General features: G+C 42.3%; 1 protein-coding gene across 4 annotated transcripts; it reads right to left on the reverse strand.

Annotated features, from left to right (window-relative positions):
* Positions 1-954: 954 nt before the first annotated feature.
* Positions 955-19,410, reverse strand: syt8 (synaptotagmin VIII). Of its 4 annotated transcripts, none has more exons than XM_078791069.1 (11): positions 19,338-19,410; positions 19,201-19,277; positions 16,771-16,833; positions 14,842-14,987; positions 14,596-14,768; positions 13,752-13,844; positions 13,508-13,675; positions 13,275-13,442; positions 13,080-13,197; positions 12,882-13,015; positions 955-1,586 (listed from the first exon to the last, which is right to left on the reverse strand). In XM_078791069.1, exons 4-11 carry the CDS (start codon positions 14,972-14,974, stop codon positions 1,350-1,352), a joined length of 1,224 nt encoding a protein of 407 aa, XP_078647195.1. In that variant the 5' UTR covers positions 14,975-14,987; positions 16,771-16,833; positions 19,201-19,277; positions 19,338-19,410; the 3' UTR covers positions 955-1,349. The 4 variants fall into 4 exon arrangements, with proteins under 4 accessions (XP_078647195.1, XP_078647197.1, XP_078647196.1 ...); XM_078791071.1 differs by having other exon boundaries at positions 19,212-19,277; positions 19,338-19,378; XM_078791070.1 differs by lacking the exon at positions 16,771-16,833.
* Between the last annotated feature and the right edge of the window lie 1,225 nt (positions 19,411-20,635).

Here is a 20,635-nt window from a genome sequence, read left to right on the forward strand (position 1 = left end):
TAGTTGAAGCCATTCAAAAACGACACCAGCAAACTGGGAAAACGTGAGCTAACCAGGTGTTAGAGTATAAACAAAACACATTTTAACATACAACAACGCTGAATAAATTGAATATTTACACATTTACCTGAAGGTAAAGCTGTAGGTAGGTAGGAAGGAAGTAGTTGCGTTACTACTTCTTCGTCTTTCTCTTTCGGCTTTTCTCTTCCGGGGTCACAACAGCAAATCAACCGCCTTTGCATTAATATTTTCCATAATAGCTTAAAATTTCCATAAACTTAACTGACATTAAAAGTAACAGCGTTACTGGCTAGTTATCGATTAGCTAACTATGCTATGCTAAATGGTGTATGACACTAATCGATCATCGTTCCGCTACAGGAAAAAATATGACAACATCGTTAATGTCGAACATTGTAACATTACCTCTGTTTGTTACGCTTTTCTTTCCCTTTTTGTTCATTTTTCCTCACCTGGGCACCAGATAGTTTGGAACGTTTTGACGTGTTAGCACGCGGTGTTAGCATCGAAACCTATTCAATCAATAGACCGTCCTATGACATGTAATTATTATCTATTATCACTACTATATGTGTTGCTATATTGTTAATTTAAGACAAAATGATCTCAACTACTTTTAAGAAGAGTTTTAAAGCCGCCTGTAACTACGCAACCCGTACCGGAAATGCAATCGGTGCTGCGCAAGTGCGGAAGCCAGAAGTTCGGAGGCTGCTCCTCCTCTTCCTCCAGCCGCGAACCAGCCTTCTTAACACTTCCTGGTTGTGTCACGTGTTCTCATATTTACATTGACGTCATCTGCCTTCAATGGCGACAGTAGAGCAAGCTAATAGGAGTAGCTTCCGATGTTAAGGCCAACTTTAAGCCGTTCCGACTCAAGGATGGAAGCTTCAAGGCAATATAAAAGGTATGTAGGATATAAAATCACGTAAATATCTATCCGTAGATGAAATGTAATTTAAATTAATGGGTCGAAATATGCTAATTTTGGCCCGGAAGGACACCTCACTGTTTATTATTAGCCGTACTAGCCATTCAAGTGAACAAAGTGCTAACTGTAGACAAAGTAGACATTATAATACAAGAAAGTCTAAAGTATGAGATAAAAAGTCATAATTATGAGATAAAGTCAAAATTATTAGACAAAAAGTCAGACTTTTTCCTATGCTTATGATAGAATAGGTGCATCAAAATGTGCCCAAAGTCATAATAGCACTTCCCAATATCACTCACAGCCAGCAGGGGGCAGTGTATTGCAGTGTTATGTACTGTATTCAAACTAGTCTGAGAAATAATGTGAACAGGTCCACAGCGCCCCCGTGTGTCTGGCCTCAGAAAGGAATTTTCCTGACCAGGGGGATCTTCTTCTTGAGGGTCAAGCTGGCGTTGACCTGCTCGGCCGACAGCAGCGTGTGCCACTGGGCCACCGGGCGGCGCGGGTTGGATAGCATGTCGGCCCAGTGTCTCAGCTGGTTGCCCGGCGCGTCGGAGCCCAGAAAGATCTTCCCCGTGGGGTCGTTCGGGGTCATGGGGTCGTGGTCCCACACGGAGATGACCAGGTTGACACGCTGAGGGTGAACACATTTATTCAGGGGTGCAAAATTCATATGTTCCAGGGTGGAAAAATTGGTGATTTTAAGTGTAAAAAGAAGTTAAGCACTAAGTAATAGTGTTTAGAGTGTAATAGAGTGTTTTTCTTCAGTATATAATATATTATAATATAACTAACACAAATAATAATAATAAACATAGCGCTGTTATGCTGCATGTTAGCATGCTAACATTAGCATAGTTAAAAATAAATTTTTTTACGAGTATTACATTATGAAGACACTTAACACTACCCTGATAGGTGTTGAATGCTAACGTTAGCATATTACTTTTTTGCCGACTCAGACAAACACTAATCATGCTCAGTGGTAGCATGCCAACATTAGCATAGTACCTTTTTTTTTTTAGCCATTTCCATGAGTGTTAGCATTGGCGTCATGCTAGGATTAGCGTGCTACGGTTAGCATTGTAGCACTTTGGCTGTTTTTCATGGGAAAAAACGTTAGGTGTCAGCATGTTTACGCTGGCATGCTAGCTTTGTTGTGACATTGTTATAATTAAAAATTTTAAGTATTTTTTTTACAGTTTCAAGTAAAAGTTCACATTTATTTCTAAAGGTGTTTTTACATTTTATTTTTAATAAAAAATAATGTGAATCTAAATAATTATATATCAATAATTTAATAATAATAATAATAATTAAAACTGCAAGCAGTGATGAGCGGGCTCGAGCACCCCGACGCGCTCGGGGGTACGCGCGGGTCGGGGGTACGCGCGGGTCGGGGGCGCACGCGGGACCGGACGGGCGCGTGCGTGACCGGACAGGCGCGCGGACACGCCGTAGGAAAAACCGCGGCGATCGGACAAGCGGTAAGGGAGTTACGGCATTTACAAATTTTCGCCAGGAGGGGGCGACACCGGTGGCGAGGCGGGTGTGCGGTCACATCCCGTCCGACGCCCCGAACCGCCGTAAAAAAATTCACGACGATTGGACCGCGTGGTAGGTACTTGCGGTGGATATACGTTTCCACCAGTTGGTGGCGCTATACAGTCTATGTACACAGACAGTCATAGACCAGAGGGTACCCCGAACCACCAGAAAAAAATTCGAGCAGATCCGACCATGTGGGAGGAAGTTACGGCAGATATACATTTCCACCAGTTGGTGGCGCTATAGAGTGTATGTACACACACAGTCATAGACCAGAGATTGACCCAACACACCAAAAAAAATTTCAAGACAATCTGACCATGAATCAGGAAGTTACGGCTATATACATTTCCACCAGTTGGTGGCGCTATAGAGTCCATGTACACACACAGTCATAGATCAGAGGATACCCCAGACCACCAGAAAAAATTTGGGGCCGATCCGACCATGTGGAAGGAAGTTACGGCTATATACATTTTCACCAGTTGGTGGCGCTATAGAGTCTATGTACACTCACAGTCATAGACCAGAGGGTACCCCAAACCACCAGAAAAAATTTGGGGCAGATTTGACCATGTGGAAGGAAGTTACAGCTGATATACATTTCCACCAGTTGGTGGCGCTATACAGTCTATGTACAGACAGTATAACAGACCAGAGATTGACCCAACACACCAAAAAAAATTTCAAGACAATCTGACCATGAATCAGGAAGTTACGGCTATATACATTTCCACCAGTTGGTGGCGCTATAGAGTCTATATACACACACAGTCACAGACTGGAGGGTTACCGAACCCACCCAAAAAAATTAGGAGACGATCCGACCATGTGGAAGGAAGTTACAGCTATATACATTTCCACCAGTTGGTGGCGCTATACTGTCTATGTACACACACAGACATAGACCAGAGGGTACCCCAGACCACCAGAAAAATTTGTGGCCTGATCCGACCATGTGGAAGGAAGTTACGGCTATATACATTTCCACCAGTTGGTGGCGCTATACAGTCTATGTACACACACAGTCATAGACCAGAGGGTACCCCAAACCACCAGAAAAAATTTGGGCTTGATCCGACCATGTGGAAGGAAGTTACGGCTATATACATTTCCACCAGTTGGTGGCGCTATACTGTCTATGTACACACACAGACATAGACCAGAGGGTACCCCAGACCACCAGAAAAATTTGTGGCCTGATCCGACCATGTGGAAGGAAGTTACGGCTATATACATTTCCACCAGTTGGTGGCGCTATAGAGTCTATGTACACACACAGACATAGACCAGAGGGTACCCCAAACCACCAGAAAAAATTTGGGCTTGATCCGACCATGTGGAAGGAAGTTACGGCTATATACATTTCCACCAGTTGGTGGCGCTATAGAGTTTATGTACACACAGTATAACAGACCAGAGATTGACCCAACACACCAAAAAAAATTTCAAGACAATCTGACCATGAATCAGGAAGTTACGGCAGATATACATTTCCACCAGTTGGTGGCGCTGTGTTTTGAACATGGCTTCTGGAGCGTTAGGTGCGTCCTGTCATGATAGACGTCTCCACCGAAAATCATAGTGATACGTGTAACGGGTGGCGAGGGATAATGAATTGAAACTTCTAGGTGGCGCTAGTGTGTCAATTTAGATTGGTGTCACATGGGAGCACCACCAGGGCGCTCAGGCCTGGATTAAGGCCTGACGTGTAAGATTTCAGCAGCATGTGACCTTCTGCAGGCAAAATATGAGCCTTCGATGGTCAATGGCGAAGGATGACCATTCGCCGTGGCCACGCCCCCCACATGTGCTTTACACACATCATAGTCCATCGACTGACATCATCAGTCTGTCAGTCAAACTGTGTATTGACTTTGATGTACATTGCTTCAAGGCAAGGCCAGACACCAGGCAGGGCCAGATATGAAAAAGGTAAAAGTTTGGTGGCGTGCCACGCCCACATCCTAAGGAGCAGCCCAAAATCCTTCGCAATTTAACGTGGGCCATCCGTCTAGTGTTCGTTGATGCAACAACGGACTCATTCAGTCAAACCCCCTAGGAGGAGTTCGTCGAGATACGACCCCTACATCTTCCCCCAAATGGCCGCCGCCACCTAAAATGGCCGACTTCCTGTTGGTTTTTGAACATGGGTTCTTGAGACTTTTTTGTGCGTCCTGTCACGAGTGATGTCTCCTCCGAAAATCATGCCCATACGTGCAACGGGAGGCGAGGGATAATTATTTTAAAACTTCTAGGTGGCGCTAGTGAGTCAATTTGGCTTGGTTTCATATGGGGGCCACACCAGGCCGCTCAGGCCTGGATTCTGACCCCCCCTATGAGTTTTCAAGCCCATGCGACCTTTTGCGGGCGAATGATGACCTTTTCTATGTAAATGGCGAGGCCTGAGCATTCGCCGCCAGGCCACGCCCACCACGTGCGCTTTTCCTGCATCATGGTCCATCAACAGGCTTCACCAGGCTGTCAGGCAGTGACCTTGTGACCCTGATGTTCATCTGATGAATCTCCTGGCAGAAAAGGCCTCATGTAGATGACACGCCTTTAGCCTGTCGCCAATAGGTGGCGCTGCGACGAAATCAGGAAGTGACCTACGGGGACCTTCGGGGCGGGGCCATGATCACATGTACCAAGTATGATGAAGATCTGACCACGTGGAGCCAAGTTATTCACGTCTACAGTTACGCTCAGCGTGCAAGGGCCGGACATATGAAAATGGGCAAAATTTGGGGGCGTGCCACGCCCACATCGTATGGAATATCCCAAAATCCTTCGCAATTTAACGTCGGCCATCCGTCTAGTGTCCGTTGATGCAACAACGGACTCATTTGGTCAAACCCCCTAGGAGGAGTTCGTCGAGATACGACCCCAACTTCTGGCACGAAAAAGGCCGCCGCCATCCAAAATGGCCGACTTCCTGTTCGTTTTCCAATATGGGTTCTTGAGACTTTTTGGTCCGTCCTGTCACGATAGACGTCTCCACCAAGTTTCGTGACGATAGGTGAAACTGGTGGCGGGGGCCAATTTTTTTAAAATTTCAAGGTGGCGCTAGAGAGCCAATTTTCGAACATGATATTTGAAACCCATAAAATATCAAATTTTTCGCCAGACCTGATGCGCTCGCCAAATTTGGTGAGTTTTCGGGCATGTTAAGGCCCTCAAAATGGCGCTCATTTTGGGAGAAGAAGAATAATAATAATAAACGGAACGATTACAATAGGGCTTTCGCACTGGTCAGTGCTCGAGCCCTAATAAGAAACGGAACGATTACAATAGGGCTTTCGCACTGGTCAGTGCTCGAGCCCTAATAAGAAACGGAACGATTACAATAGGGCTTTCGCACTGTCAGTGCTCGAGCCCTAATAATAATAAACGGAACGATAACAATAGGGCTTTCGCACTGGTCAGTGCTCGAGCCCTAATAAGAAACGGAACGATTACAATAGGGCTTTCGCACTGTCAGTGCTCGAGCCCTAATAAGAAACGGAACGATTACAATAGGGCTTTCGCACTGGTCAGTGCTCGAGCCCTAATTAAAACTGCAAGCAGTGATGAGCGGGCTCGAGCACCCCGACGCGCTCGGGGGTACGCGCGGGTTGGGGGTACGCGCGGGTCGGGGTCGCGCGCGCGACCGGACGGGCGCGCGGACGCGCCGTACGAAAAACCGCGGCGAGCGGATAAGCGGTAAGGGAGTCACGGCACTTGCAATTTTCCGCCAGGAGGGGGCGACAGCGGTGGCGAGGCGGGTGCGCGGTCACGTCCCGTCCGACACCGCGAACCGCCATAAAAAAATTCCCGACGATCGGACCACGCGGTAGGTCCTTGCGGCGGATATACGTTTCCGCCTGTGGGTGGCGCTATAGAGTGGTTGGCCCACACGGTAACGGACCGGAGGGTACCCCGAACCAACAGAAAAAATTAGGGGCCGATCCGACCGTGCGTAAGGAAGTTACGGCAGATATACATTTCCACCAGTTGGTGGCGCTATAGCGTATGTACACACACAGTCATAGACCAGAGGGTACCCCAGACCACCAGAAAAAATTTGGGCCTGATCCGACCATGTGGAAGGAAGTTACGGCTATATACATTTCCACCAGTTGGTGGCGCTATACAGTCTATGTACACACAGTATAACAGACCAGAGATTGACCCAACACACCAAAAAAAATTTCAAGACAATCTGACCATGAATCAGGAAGTTACGGCAGATATACATTTCCACCAGTTGGTGGCGCTGTGTTTAGAACATGGCTTCTGGAGCATTAGGTGCGTCCTGTCATGATAGACGTCTCCACCGAAAATCATAGTGATACGTGTAACGGGTGGCGAGGGATAATGAATTGAAACTTCTAGGTGGCGCTAGTGTGTCAATTTAGATTGGTGTCACATGGGAGCACCACCAGGGCGCTCAGGCCTGGATTAAGGCCTCACGTTTAAGATTTCAGCAGCCTGTGACCTTCTGCAGGCAAATGATGACCTTTTGATGGTCAATGGCGAAGGCTGACCATTCGCCGTGGCCACGCCCCCCACATGTGCTTTACACACATCATAGTCTATCAACTGACATCATCAGTCTGTCAGTCAAACTGTGTATTGACTTTGATGTACATTGCTTCAAGGCAAGGCCAGACACCAGGCAGGGCCAGATATGAAATGGTCAAAGTTTGGTGGCGTGCCACGCCCACATCCTATGGAGCGGCCCAAAATCCTTCGCAATTTAACGTGGGCCATCCGTCTAGTGTCCGTTGATGCTACAACGGACTCATTCGGTCAAACCCCCTAGGAGGAGTTCGTCAAGATACGACCCCTACATCCGCCCCCAAATGGCCGCCGCCACCTAAAATGGCTGACTTCCTGTTGGTTTTAGAACATGGGTTATTGAGACTTTTTTGTGCGTCCTGTCACGAGTGATGTCTCCTCCGAAAATCATGCCGATACGTGCAACGGGAGGCGAGGGATAATTATTTTAAAACTTGTAGGTGGCGCTAGTGAGTCAATTTGGCTTGGTTTCATATGGGGGCCACACCAGGCCGCTCAGGCCTGGATTCTGACCCCCCCTATGAGTTTTCAAGCCCATGCGACCTTTTGCGGGCGAATGATGACCTTTTCTATGTAAATGGCGAGGCCTGAGCATTCGCCGCCAGGCCACGCCCACCACGTTCGCTTTTCCTGCATCATGGTCCATCAACAGGCTTCACCAGGCTGTCAGGCAGTGACCTTGTGACCCCGATGTTCATCTGATGAATCTCCTGGCAGAAAAGGCCTCATGTAGATGACACGCCTTTAGCCTGTCGCCAATAGGTGGCCCTGCGACGAAATCAGGAAGTGACCTACGGGGACCTTCGGGGCGGGGCCATGATCACATGTACCAAGTATGATGAAGATCTGACCACGTGGAGCCAAGTTATTCACGTCTACAGTTACGCTCAGCGTGCAAGGCCCGGACATATGAAAATGGGCAAAATTTGGGGGCGTGCCACGCCCACATCGTATGGAATATCCCAAAATCCTTCGCAATTTAACGTGGGCCATCCGTCTAGTGTCCGTTGATGCAACAACGGACTCATTTGGTCAAACCCCCTAGGAGGAGTTCGTCGAGATACGACCCCAACTTCTGGCACGAAAAAGGCCGCCGCCATCCAAAATGGCCGACTTCCTGTTCGTTTTCCAATATGGGTTCTTGAGACTTTTTGGTCCGTCCTGTCACGATAGACGTCTCCACCAAGTTTCGTGACGATAGGTGAAACTGGTGGCGGGGGCCAATTTTTTCAAAAATTAAAGGTGGCGCTAGAGAGTCAATTTTGGAACATTGTTTTCGGGACCCCCACCAGATCGAAATTTTCGCCAGACCTGACGCGCTTGCAAAATTTGGTGAGTTTTCGGGCATGTTAAGGCCCTCAAAATGGCCGTCCTTTCGTCAGAATAAAAAACGGAACGATTACAATAGGGCTTTCGCACTGGTCAGTGCTCGAGCCCTAATAATAATTAAAACTGCAAGCAGTGATGAGCGGGCTCGAGCACCCCGACGCGCTCGGGGGTACGCGCGGGTCGGGGGTACGCACGGGTCGGGGTCGTGTGCGCGACCGGACGGGCGCGCGGACGCGCCGTACGAAAAACCGCGGCGAGCGGATAAGCGGTAAGGGAGTCACGGCACTTGCAATTTTCCGCCAGGAGGGGGCGACAGCGGCGGCGAGGCGGGTGCGCGGTCACGTCCCGTCCGACGCCGCGAACCGCCATAAAAAAATTCACGACGATCGGACCGCGCGGTAGGTCCTTGCGGCGGATATACGTTTCCGCCTGTGGGTGGCGCTATAGAGTGTATGCGCCCACACGGTAACGGACCGGAGGGTACCCCGAACCAACAGAAAAAATTACGGGCCGATCCGACCGTGCGTAAGGAAGTTACGGCAGATATAAATTTCCACCAGTTGGTGGCGCTATAGCGTATGTACACACACTGTCATAGACCAGAGGGTACCCCAGACCACCAGAAAAAATTTGGGCCTGATCCGACCATGTGGAAGGAAGTTACGGCTATATACATTTCCACCAGTTGGTGGCGCTATACAGTCTATGTACACACACTGTCATAGACCAGAGGGTACCCCAGACCACCAGAAAAAATTTGGGCCTGATCCGACCATGTGGAAGGAAGTTACGGCTATATACATTTCCACCAGTTGGTGGCGCTATACAGTCGATGTACACACACAGTCATAGATCAGAGGGTACCCCAAACCACCAGAAAAAATTTGGGCTTGATCCGACCATGTGGAAGGAAGTTACGGCTATATACATTTCCACCAGTTGGTGGCGCTATACTGTCTATGTACACACACAGACATAGACCAGAGGGCACCCCAGACCACAAGAAAAATTTGTGGCCTGATCCGACCATGTGGAAGGAAGTTACGGCTATATACATTTCCACCAGTTGGTGGCGCTATACAGTGTATGTACACACACAGTCATAGACCAGAGGGTACCCCAGACCACCAGAAAAAATTGTGGCCTGATCCGACCATGTGGAAGGAAGTTACGGCTATATACATTTCCACCAGTTGGTGGCGCTATACAGTCTATGTACACACACAGTCATAGACCAGAGGGTACCCCAAACCACCAGAAAAAATTTGGGCTTGATCCGACCATGTGGAAGGAAGTTACGGCTATATACATTTCCACCAGTTGGTGGCGCTATACTGTCTATGAACACACACAGACATAGACCAGAGGGTACCCCAGACCACCAGAAAAATTTGTGGCCCGATCCGACCATGTGGAAGGAAGTTACGGCTATATACATTTCCACCAGTTGGTGGCGCTATAGAGTCTATGTACACACAGTATAACAAACCAGAGATTGACCCAACACACCAAAAAAAATTTCAAGACAATCTGACCATGAATCAGGAAGTTACGGCAGATATACATTTCCACCAGTTGGTGGCGCTGTGTTTTGAACATGGCTTCTGGAGCGTTAAGTGCGTCCTGTCTTGATAGACGTCTCCACCGAAAATCATAGTGATACGTGTAACGGGTGGCGAGGGATAATGAATTGAAACTTCTAGGTGGCGCTAGTGTGTCAATTTAGATTGGTGTCACATGGGAGCACCACCAGGGCGCTCAGGCCTGGATTAAGGCCTCACGTTTAAGATTTCAGCAGCCTGTGACCTTCTGCAGGCAAATGATGACCTTTTGATGGTCAATGGCGAAGGCTGACCATTCGCCGTGGCCACGCCCCCCACATGTGCTTTACACACATCATAGTCCATCGACTGACATCATCAGTCTGTCAGTCAAACTGTGTATTGACTTTGATGTACATTGCTTCAAGGCAAGGCCAGACACCAGGCAGGGCCAGATATGAAATGGTCAAAGTTTGGTGGCGTGCCACGCCCACATCCTATGGAGCAGGCCAAAATCCTTCGCAATTTAACGTGGGCCATCCGTCTAGTGTCCGTTGATGCTACAACGGACTCATTCGGTCAAACCCCCTAGGAGGAGTTCGTCGAGATACGACCCATACATCCGCCCCCAAATGGCCGCCGCCACCTAAAATGGCCGACTTCCTGTTGGTTTTAGAACATGGGTTATTGAGACTTTTTTGTGCGTCCTGTCACGAGTGATGTCTCCTCCGAAAATCATGCCGATACGTGCAACGGGAGGCGAGGGATAATTATTTTAAAACTTCTAGGTGGCGCTAGTGAGTCAATTTGGCTTGGTTTCATATGGGGGCCACACCAGGCCGCTCAGGCCTGGATTCTGACCCCCCCTATGAGTTTTCAAGCCCATGCGACCTTTTGCGGGCGAATGATGACCTTTTCTATGTAAATGGCGAGGCCTGAGCATTCGCTGCCAGGCCACGCCCACCACGTGCGCTTTTCCTGCATCATGGTCCATCAACAGGCTTCACCAGGCTGTCAGGCAGTGACCTTGTGACCCCGATGTTCATCTGATGAATCTCCTGGCAGAAAAGGCCTCATGTAGATGACACGCCTTTAGCCTGTCGCCAATAGGTGGCGCTGCGACGAAATCAGGAAGTGACCTACGGGGACCTTCGGGGCGGGGCCATGATCACATGTACCAAGTATGATGAAGATCTGACCACGTGGAGCCAAGTTATTCACGTCTACAGTTACGCTCAGCGTGCAAGGCCCGGACATATGAAAATGGGCAAAATTTGGGGGCGTGCCACGCCCACATCGTATGGAATATCCCAAAATCCTTCGCAATTTAACGTCGGCCATCCGTCTAGTGTCCGTTGATGCAACAACGGACTCATTTGGTCAAACCCCCTAGGAGGAGTTCGTCGAGATACGACCCCAACTTCTGGCACAAAAAAGGCCGCCGCCATCCAAAATGGCCGACTTCCTGTTCGTTTTCCAATATGGGTTCTTGAGACTTTTTGGTCCGTCCTGTCACGATAGACGTCTCCACCAAGTTTCGTGACGATAGGTGAAACTGGTGGCGGGGGCCAATTTTTTCAAAAATTAAAGGTGGCGCTAGAGAGTCAATTTTGGAACATTGTTTTCGGGACCCCCACCAGATCGAAATTTTCGCCAGACCTGACGCGCTTGCAAAATTTGGTGAGTTTTCGGGCATGTTAAGGCCCTCAAAATGGCCGTCCTTTCGTCAGAATAAAAAACGGAACGATTACAATAGGGCTTTCGCACTGGTCAGTGCTCGAGCCCTAATAATAGACCAGTCCAGGGTGTACCCCGCCCCTCGCCTGAAGACAGCTGGGATAGGCTCCAGCACCACAGCGACCCTCATAAGGAAAAAGCAGTAGAAAATGAATGAATGAATAATAATAAATTATTATTATAACTATAAATTATATATATAAATAATGTAATAATTTAATATAATGAATTATATTATTTATATACTATATTATTTATATGATTATTATTATAATTTAATATAATAAAATTATTATTATTATTACTATAATAATTACTATAAATTATATATATAAATAATTTAATAATTTTATATAATTAATTATATTATATATATATATTATTTATATGACGATTATTATAATTATTATAACAATAATAGTAATATAATAAAATTATTATTATTACTATAATAATTACTATAAATTATATATATAAATAACGTAATAATAATTTAATATAATTATATTATTTATATATTATATTATTTATGATTATATTATAATTTAATATAATAAAATTATTATTACTATAATAATTATTATAAATTATATATATAAATAATTTAATAATTTAATATTATTAATTATATTATATATATATTATATTATTTATATGATGATTATTATAATTTAATATAACAACAATAATATAAAATCATTATTATTATTATTACTATAATAATTACTATAAATTATATATATATAAATAATTTAATATAATAATAATAATGATAATTTTCATCGTATGTGGTTTATTCAGTTTTTCTTATTATTATTATTTTCTTTATTTATTACTGATTGATTTATTATTTTATTCTTATCATCTTATTTTGTGTAGTAAATAAAAATTAAGATATTTGACAACAGTGGAATGTTTTATCAGAGCTTTTCTGTAGGGTAACAGCAGAAGCAAAAGCATTGAACAGTTTTTTTATTCTTATTATTTTTTCTGTTTTTAATAAATGCGTTTTTTTTGTGTGTGTTTTTTTTTTTTTTACCAGATTCGGCCCAGCCTCACCCAGACCCCAGCTCCAGTGGCCCCCCAGGTAAATTGAGTTTGCGACCCCTGTGCTATATTGGCTGGTCTTTTCGCCCCAAGACAGCTGGGATAGGCTCCAGCACCCTGGCTACTCTTGTGGTTAAGCACGGTTAAGCTTGTCTGGCGCCCCCTACCTGTATTTGCTCCAGGGTGACTTTGAAGGTGAAGGCCTCGTTGTAGTAAGGGTTCAGCGTGTTGCTCTTGATGGACGTCTTCTTTTTCCTCCACTTCCTCTTGTCCAGAGCCAGCTGCACCTTCACGTACGGGTCTCCATGCAAAGCACACGGGAGTCTAAGACCCCGCCCCTTTGAGTAGAAGATGCGGCGTCTCACCTGAACTCCCGTCGAGGTCGGTGCTTTTGAGGTTCTTGGCCTCCAGGATGACCACAGTCAGTTTGCTGGCGGTGGGAACGTAACGCAGCGAGAAGCAGATCTCTCCCAGGTTCTCCTCCTGCAGCCAATCAGCATCAACGTATGCAAATGAGGCTGTGAAGTTGCGGTCTTACGCAGATGTGAGCTTCGCTAAACCTCCGTTTTAGAGGGCTCCTCAAGGTCTCGCCACTCCTCGATGACGTGGTTCCAGTCCACTTGACCCAGTTTCAGTCTGAGCTCGCCGATGATGTCGTGTTTGGAGAATCGGTCAAAGTCAAACACCTGCAAGACTGCTACGGACTTGAGCAGCATCGCCTTGGAGATCTGTGACCACACACACACGGTCGCGTCATCTTCTAACCACGACTCAGGAACCAAGCGGCGCCCACCTGGAAGTTGAAGTGCTCGTTAAAGACGGCGTTCAGCGTGTTCTTCAGCACTTTGGTCTCGCAGGTCTTGGTTTTGTCGGGGAGGATGTAAACCTTGACGTACGGGTCTGAGGTGCCCCCGATGTCCATGGCCTTCAGGCTGCTGGCTTGTTTGATACCCACCGTCAGCTGTATACATTATACATAACTGCGTTAGCATGCAAGCTAGTTTGTCGGTGGTCATTTTGGTTAGGATTTGGGTCACCTCGGAGAGAGCGGCGTTGAACTCCAGCGAGTAGAGCAGTTTCCCTCGCGGTTGCTTTTTGGCGTCAGAACTCTCGCCCGTGCTGGGTTGAACCTGCCCAAAAAAAAAAAAAAAGTCTAGCAACACAGGTATTAGCCACTGTGGCTGTATATATAAAAACAAAAAACCTGGTTATGAGCTTATAGGTATGCTTTTAACATTAGAGCCCTCTAGAGATGATATAACACCCCTATAGTCACCTTTACACTCATATTACCTAATATATTAGACATATAAGAAAGAAAAAAAAACTTGGTTATGAGCTTATAGGTATGCTTTTAACATTAGAGCCCCCTGGAGATGACATAACACCCCTATAGTCACCTTTAACATTAGAGCCCTGTAGAGATGATATAACACCCCTATAGTCATTATACTCCTATTACCTAATATAGTACACATATGAGAAAAAAAAGCTTTTTCTTCTCATGTCCACTATATTGGGTAATAGGAGTGTAAAGGTGACTATAGGGGTGTTATGTCATCTCTAGAGGGCTCTAATGTTAAAAGCATACCTATAAGCTCGTAATCAAGTTTTATTTTCTTTCTCATATGTCTACTATATTGGGTCATAGGAGGGTGAAGGTGACTATAGGGGTGTTATTTCATGTCTAGAGGGCTCTAATGTTAAAAGCATAAAAACAAGATTTTGAGGGGTTAACATATTTGCTAGGAGTTGCTGTAGCCTGTTAGCCAGCGTTAAGTCTTTGTAAAAACAACACAAAGCAGCAATGATGAATATAATGAAGCATATATAAATTCATGCAGTGTCACCGATTGGCCACCAGAGGACGACAGAGCTCACCAGCGCCGAGGTGGTTTGCCCGCTCAGCGATGCGACTTTGACGTGCGCGTCGCGCCTCTGCTGGCGCCTCTTCTTCCTGCGTCTTCTGCAGCAGCACACGCACACGCACACGCACACCAGCAACAGCAGGAGCGAGCCCAAGGCCAGCAGGAGGTAAATGACCCATGGTGATACTGCAGCGTACACAAGGGGGGGCGTCAGAGAGGCGCTTTCACGACATGATACCAGCTGGTATTGTGAACTCACAGGGAATTTTTCCCAGTATTCCATGGACTATGTCGCTGGCGGAGCTGTTGTTGGAGAGGATGAGCGAGGTCAAGGAGACGGGTGAAGCCTGGGTGGGCTTAAAAAATTGAGGGATGTTTGGCAGCGTGATCATGATGAGGAGGATTCTGGGGGGGTAGACAAGTCATGTGGACGTTGATGTCAGAAGTTACACAAATTAGAGCCCTCTAGACATGGCATAACACCCCTATAGTAACCTTTACCCTCCTATTACCCAATATAGTACACATATGAGAAAAACAAAAAACTTGGTTACGAGCTTATAGTAGGTATGCTTTTAACATTAGAGCCCTCTAGAGATGATATAGCACCCCTATAGTCGCCTTTACACTCATATTACCCAATATAGTACACATATAAGAAAAACAAAAAACTTGGTTACGAGCTTATAGGTATGCTTTTAACATTAGAGCCCTCTAGAGATGATATAACACCCCTATAGTCGCCTTTACACTCATATTACCCAATATAGTACACATATGAGAAAAACAAAAAACTTGGTTACAAGCTTATAGGTATGCTTTTAACATTAGAGCCCTCTAGAGATGATATAACACCCCTATAGTCACCTTTACACTCCTATTACCCAATATAGTAGACATATGAGAAAGAAAAAAAACTTGGTTATGAGCTTATTAGGTATGCTTTTAACATTAGAGCCCTCTAGAGATGATATAGCACCCCTATAGTCACCTTTACACTCATATTACTCAATATAGTACACATATAAGAAAAACAAAAAACTTAGTTATGAGCTTATGGTACGCTTTTAACATTAGAGCCCTATAGAGATGATATAACACCCCTATAGTAACCTTTACCCTTCTATTACCCAGTATATTAGACGTAGTAAGAGGAAATAATATATTTAAGACATAAATGGGACTTAGTGCTTGTGTATGTGTTGCTATAAATAGAAAACCTGTTCACAAAAACTAGAGCCCTCTAGACACGGTATAACACCCCTATAGTTACATTTACACTCCTATTACCCAATATAGTACAATATGAGAAAAACAAAAACTTGGTTATGAGCTTATAGGTATGCTTTTAATATTAGAGCCCTCTGGAGATGACATAACACCCCTATAGTCACCTTTAACATTAGAGCCTACCTTTAAGCTCGTAACCAAGTTTTTTTTTCTCACTATATTGGGTGAGGTGAAGGTTACCATAGGGGTGTTATGTCACCTCTAGAGGGCTCTAATGTTAAAAGCATACCTATAAGCTCGTAACCAAGTTTTTTTTCTTTCGCATATGTCTACTATATTGGGTAATAGGAGTGTAAAGGCGACTATAGGGGTGTTATGTCATCTCTAGAGGGCTCTAATGTTAACAGCATACTTATAAGGCTGTAACCAAGTTTGTTTTTTTTTCTCATATGTCTACTATATTGGGAAATAGGAGTGTAAAGGTGACTATAGGGGTGTTATATCATCTCAAGAGGGCTCTAATGTTAAAAGCATACCTATAAGCTCATAACCAGGTTTTATTTTCTTTCTCATATGTCTACTATATTGGGTAATAGGAGGGTAAAGGTGACTATAGGGGTGTTATGCCATGTCTAGAGGCCTCTAATTTTTGTAAACAGGTTTTCTATGCTCTAACTATGAAAATATTCTATAAATAAGGAATCCTACTCTGCGATATACAAGGTAGGACAAACAGAGAAATGACTCCTCTTAGCGGGCGCTTTTTAGTCTTAATAATAACAACACGGTTGGTGGCGTTGGACTTGATGAGGCGGTCCACATACTGTATAAGGGTTGGCAACATAAATGGGTTCCAGTGTAGGGATTTGGAGGGGTTAACGTATTTGCTAGGAGTTGCTGTAGCCTGTTAGCCAGCGTTAAAAGTCTTTGTTGACAATATTGCTCCGCGTTTACATACCAAAACGACACGTTCCACTTCATCCAATCATACATCAACGAGTCACCATGGAGGAGGGGCTTCCTGAAGACGACAAGTGGTTTGACAGCTCAAAGCCACCGCCATCAACAAACACACACACACACACAGCAAATAAACCATATAAACTAGCAGCTACTGTTTAGGTCTTGGCAGGAAGTGTTGTACTACATCCGACATGGTACATTTGGTTGGGTTGTTATTTCACATCTAGAGGGTTCTTATGTTAAAAGGTCTTATGTTTACAATATTGCTTCATAGGAGTGTATTATTATTTCATGTTCAAAGTGCTCAATGTTAAAAGGTCAGGAAATATTTCAATATTGAACAAAGCTAAATTTGTTCTCAATCAGAAATTACTCCACACTCTTTATTGCTCTCTGGTTCTACCATATCTTACTTATTGTGTGGAAATATGGGATAATAACTATAAAAGCAATCTTCACTCACTAAATGTACTGCAAAAAAGGTCAGTAAGGATAATTCATAATGCCGCCCACATCGAATATATTAACTCCTTATTTCTAAAATCACAAATACTTCAACTTGCTAATATAGCTAATCTTCAAACAGCTAAAATAATGCATAAGGCTAAAAATAAGCAATTAGCTAAAAATGTCATCCAATACTTCTCTACAAGAGAGGAGAAATATGATCTCAGGGAAGAAGTACATTTGAAACACTTCTATGCTAGGACTACGTTATGCTAGCCATAGCATTTCAGTATGTGGAATCAAACTATGGAATGGATTGAGTAAGGAAATCAAACAATGCACAACGATGGGCAAATAAATAAAAATAAAAATAAATAAAGTTCAATTTTTTTTTATTAAATTATATTTTTCTTTTGGACACAATTGAGTGCATCCCATAATCAGTTCCCAGTTCCACATGTCCAAAAGGAGTAGGAAGAAGCAAAGCTTATTAAATCCTACCCCTCCATCTGGTACTTTTACAATCAGTAACTGTTACATTTGTTCACTTCCTGCTTTCCTAATATAGTTCAAGTTTTTTTGTTTAAATTTTTTTTATTAAATTAAATTATTATTACATACAATTATTATTTAATTACATTAATTAAATTGATGTTAATTCATTTTATTTTATTTAAAAAAAACATTTGTTCACTTCCTGCTTTCCATAATACAGTTTAAATGAAATAAAACCATTACCATATCTATGGGAAAATTTGCTTTGGTTAATGTCCATTTTGGTTTTAGTCGCAAGGTCATAATCACCTCGTACTTCGATACGTGACAAAAAAATAATAAAAAAATAAATAAAAAACAACAAAAATAAAAACTTAATCTATACCATAGATATGGTAATGGTTTTATTTTATTTAAACTGTATTATGGAAAGCAGGAAGTGAACAAATGTTTTTTTTAAATAAAATAAAATTAATTAACATCAATTTAATAAATGTATTAATTAATGTAATTAAATAATCATTTTATGTAATAATAATTTAAGTTAATAAAAAAATTAAAACAAAAAAACTTGAACTATATTAGGAAAGCAGGAAGTGAATAAATGTTTTTTAAATAAAATAAAATGAATTAACATCAATTTAATTAATTTATTAATTAATGTAATTAAATAATAATTTTATGTAATAATAATTTAAGTTAATAAAAATAAAACAAAAAAACTTGAACTATATTAGGAAAGCAGGAAGTGAACAAATGTTTTTTTAATAAAATAAAATAAATTAACATCAATTTAATTTATTAATTAATGTAATTAAATAAAAATTTTATGTAATAATAATTTAAGTTAATAAAAAAATTAAAACAAAAAAACGAACTATATTAGGAAAGCAGGAAGTGAACAAATGTTTTTTTAATAAAATGAATTAACATCAATTTAATTAATTTATTAATTAATGTAATTAAATAATAATTTTATATAATAATAATTTAAGTTAATAAAAAAATTAAAACAAAAAACTTATATTAGGAAAGCAGGAAGTGAACAAATGTAACAGTTACTGATTGTAAAAGTACCAGATGGAGGGGTAGGATTTAATAAGTTTTGCTTCTTCCTACTCCTTTTGGACATGTGGAACTGGGAACTGATTATGGGATGCACTCAATTGTAATCTGATGCATGTTCAAATGAAATTAAACCATTACCATATTAAAAACAGCTTCTGTATGTCTATATTATGTCTGCTACGTTAATGAATAGGAGTGTCATGGCATCTACAGGGATGTTATGTCATGTCGAGAAGGCTCTAGTAAGCTGGTAAACAGGTTTCATATCCTCTAACTACCACTATATTCCATTTAGGAATACATTTGCAGAAATAAACTTAGAAAGCGTTAGAAAACAAAGAAATGGTCTCCCTGACAGTCAAGGAAACCAGTTCTTGTGCCACAGGCTGTTTAGGCACTCGTGCGCTTCACTCACCAACGGCTCGCCAAATTCTGACGTACGGTAGTCACTTGGAAGGAAACGACTCGGAGTCAGCAGAGAAGAATATTCTCCTAAAAACAGGACAGAAAGAATGAAAAGTGTGAAAACCTTACAGACATTTTTGTACCAACCTCGGTGTTGCGGCGTGCGGCTGGAGCTCCGTCATCTTGCTTCTGCTTCGTCCCGCGGCGGCGGCGGCGGCGGCACCACCCTGCTGAGCACACACACGTCAATCAAGAGTAGGAGGAGTAAGTTCTTTACAAAAGGTTGCAGTCTTTTATTTATCTTAAAGTACTTGGACACATTAGAAACGGGTGTTGACCAGACGATGCATTTATTTCTTCACTGACATAAACGTTGCTATGTTGCTATCACAACGACGATAAAAGCAAAGTTAAAGCAAAAGTAAAAGCAAAAGTAAAAGCAAAAGTAAAAGCAAAAGTAAAAGCAAAAGTAAAAGCAAAAGTAAAAGCAAAAGTAAAAGCAAAAGCAAAAGCAAAGCAAAAGCAAAGCAAAAGCAAAGCAAAAGCAAAGCAAAGCAAAAGCAAAGCAAAAGCAAAGCAAAAGCAAAGCAAAAGCAAAGCAAAAGCAAAGCAAAAGCAAAGCACAAGTAAAGCACAAGTAAAGTACAAGTAAAGTACAAGTAAAGTAAAAGTAAAGTAAAAGTAAAGGTAAAGTAAAGGTAAAGTAAAGGTAAAAGTAAAGGTAAAAGTAAAAGTAAAAGTAAAAGTAAAAGTAAAAGTAAAAGTAAAAGTAAAGTAAAGGTAAAGTAAAGGTAAAGTAAAAGTAAAGTAAAAGTAAAGTAAAAGTAAAGTAAAAGTAAAGTAAAAGTAAAAGTAAAAGTAAAAGTAAAGTAAAAGTAAAGTAAAAGTAAAGTAAAAGTAAAGTAAAAGTAAAGTAAAAGTAAAGTAAAAGTAAAGTAAAAGTAAAGTAAAAGTAAAGTAAAAGTAAAGTAAAAGTAAAGTAAAAGTAAAGTAAAAGTAAAGTAAAAGTAAAGTAAAAGTAAAGTAAAAGTAAAGTAAAAGTAAAGTAAAAGTAAAGTAAAAGTAAAGTAAAAGTAAAGTAAAAGTAAAGTAAAAGTAAAGTAAAAGTAAAGTAAAAGTAAAGTAAAAGTAAAGTAAAAGTAAAGTAAAAGTAAAGTAAAAGTAAAGTAAAAGTAAAGTAAAAGTAAAGTAAAAGTAAAGTAAAGTAAAAGTAAAGTAAAAGTAAAGTAAAAGTAAAGTAAAAGTAAAGTAAAAGTAAAGTAAAAGTAAAGTAAAAGTAAAGTAAAAGTAAAGTAAAAGTAAAGTAAAAGTAAAGTAAAAGTAAAATAAAAGTAAAACAAAAATTTAATTAAATTAAAGTCCTACTCCTTTTGGAGCTGAGGGTGGTGGTGGGCGGGGCCCGAGGTGGCTACTCACGCCACGTCCATCTTGCCGAGAAGAATATT

This window comes from Doryrhamphus excisus, linkage group LG6 (assembly GCF_037039965.1).
Source record: "Doryrhamphus excisus strain RoL-2023G ecotype Guam linkage group LG6, RoL_Dexc_Guam_v1.1, whole genome shotgun sequence".
Lineage (NCBI taxonomy): Eukaryota > Metazoa > Chordata > Actinopteri > Syngnathiformes > Syngnathidae > Doryrhamphus > Doryrhamphus excisus.

Bases quoted from the DNA above. Each gene is read 5' to 3' on its own strand.
- syt8 (XM_078791070.1), bottom strand. From the start codon at position 14,974: ATGATCACGCTGCCAAACATCCCTCAATTTTTTAAGCCCACCCAGGCT. The intron at 13,676-13,751 runs GTGACCCAAATC...TAATGTATACAG, and splicing joins TCAACGCCGCTCTCTCCGAG to CTGACGGTGGGTATCAAACA. The intron at 13,198-13,274 runs GTTTAGCGAAGC...GATTGGCTGCAG, and splicing joins AGGAGCCCTCTAAAACGGAG to GAGGAGAACCTGGGAGAGAT.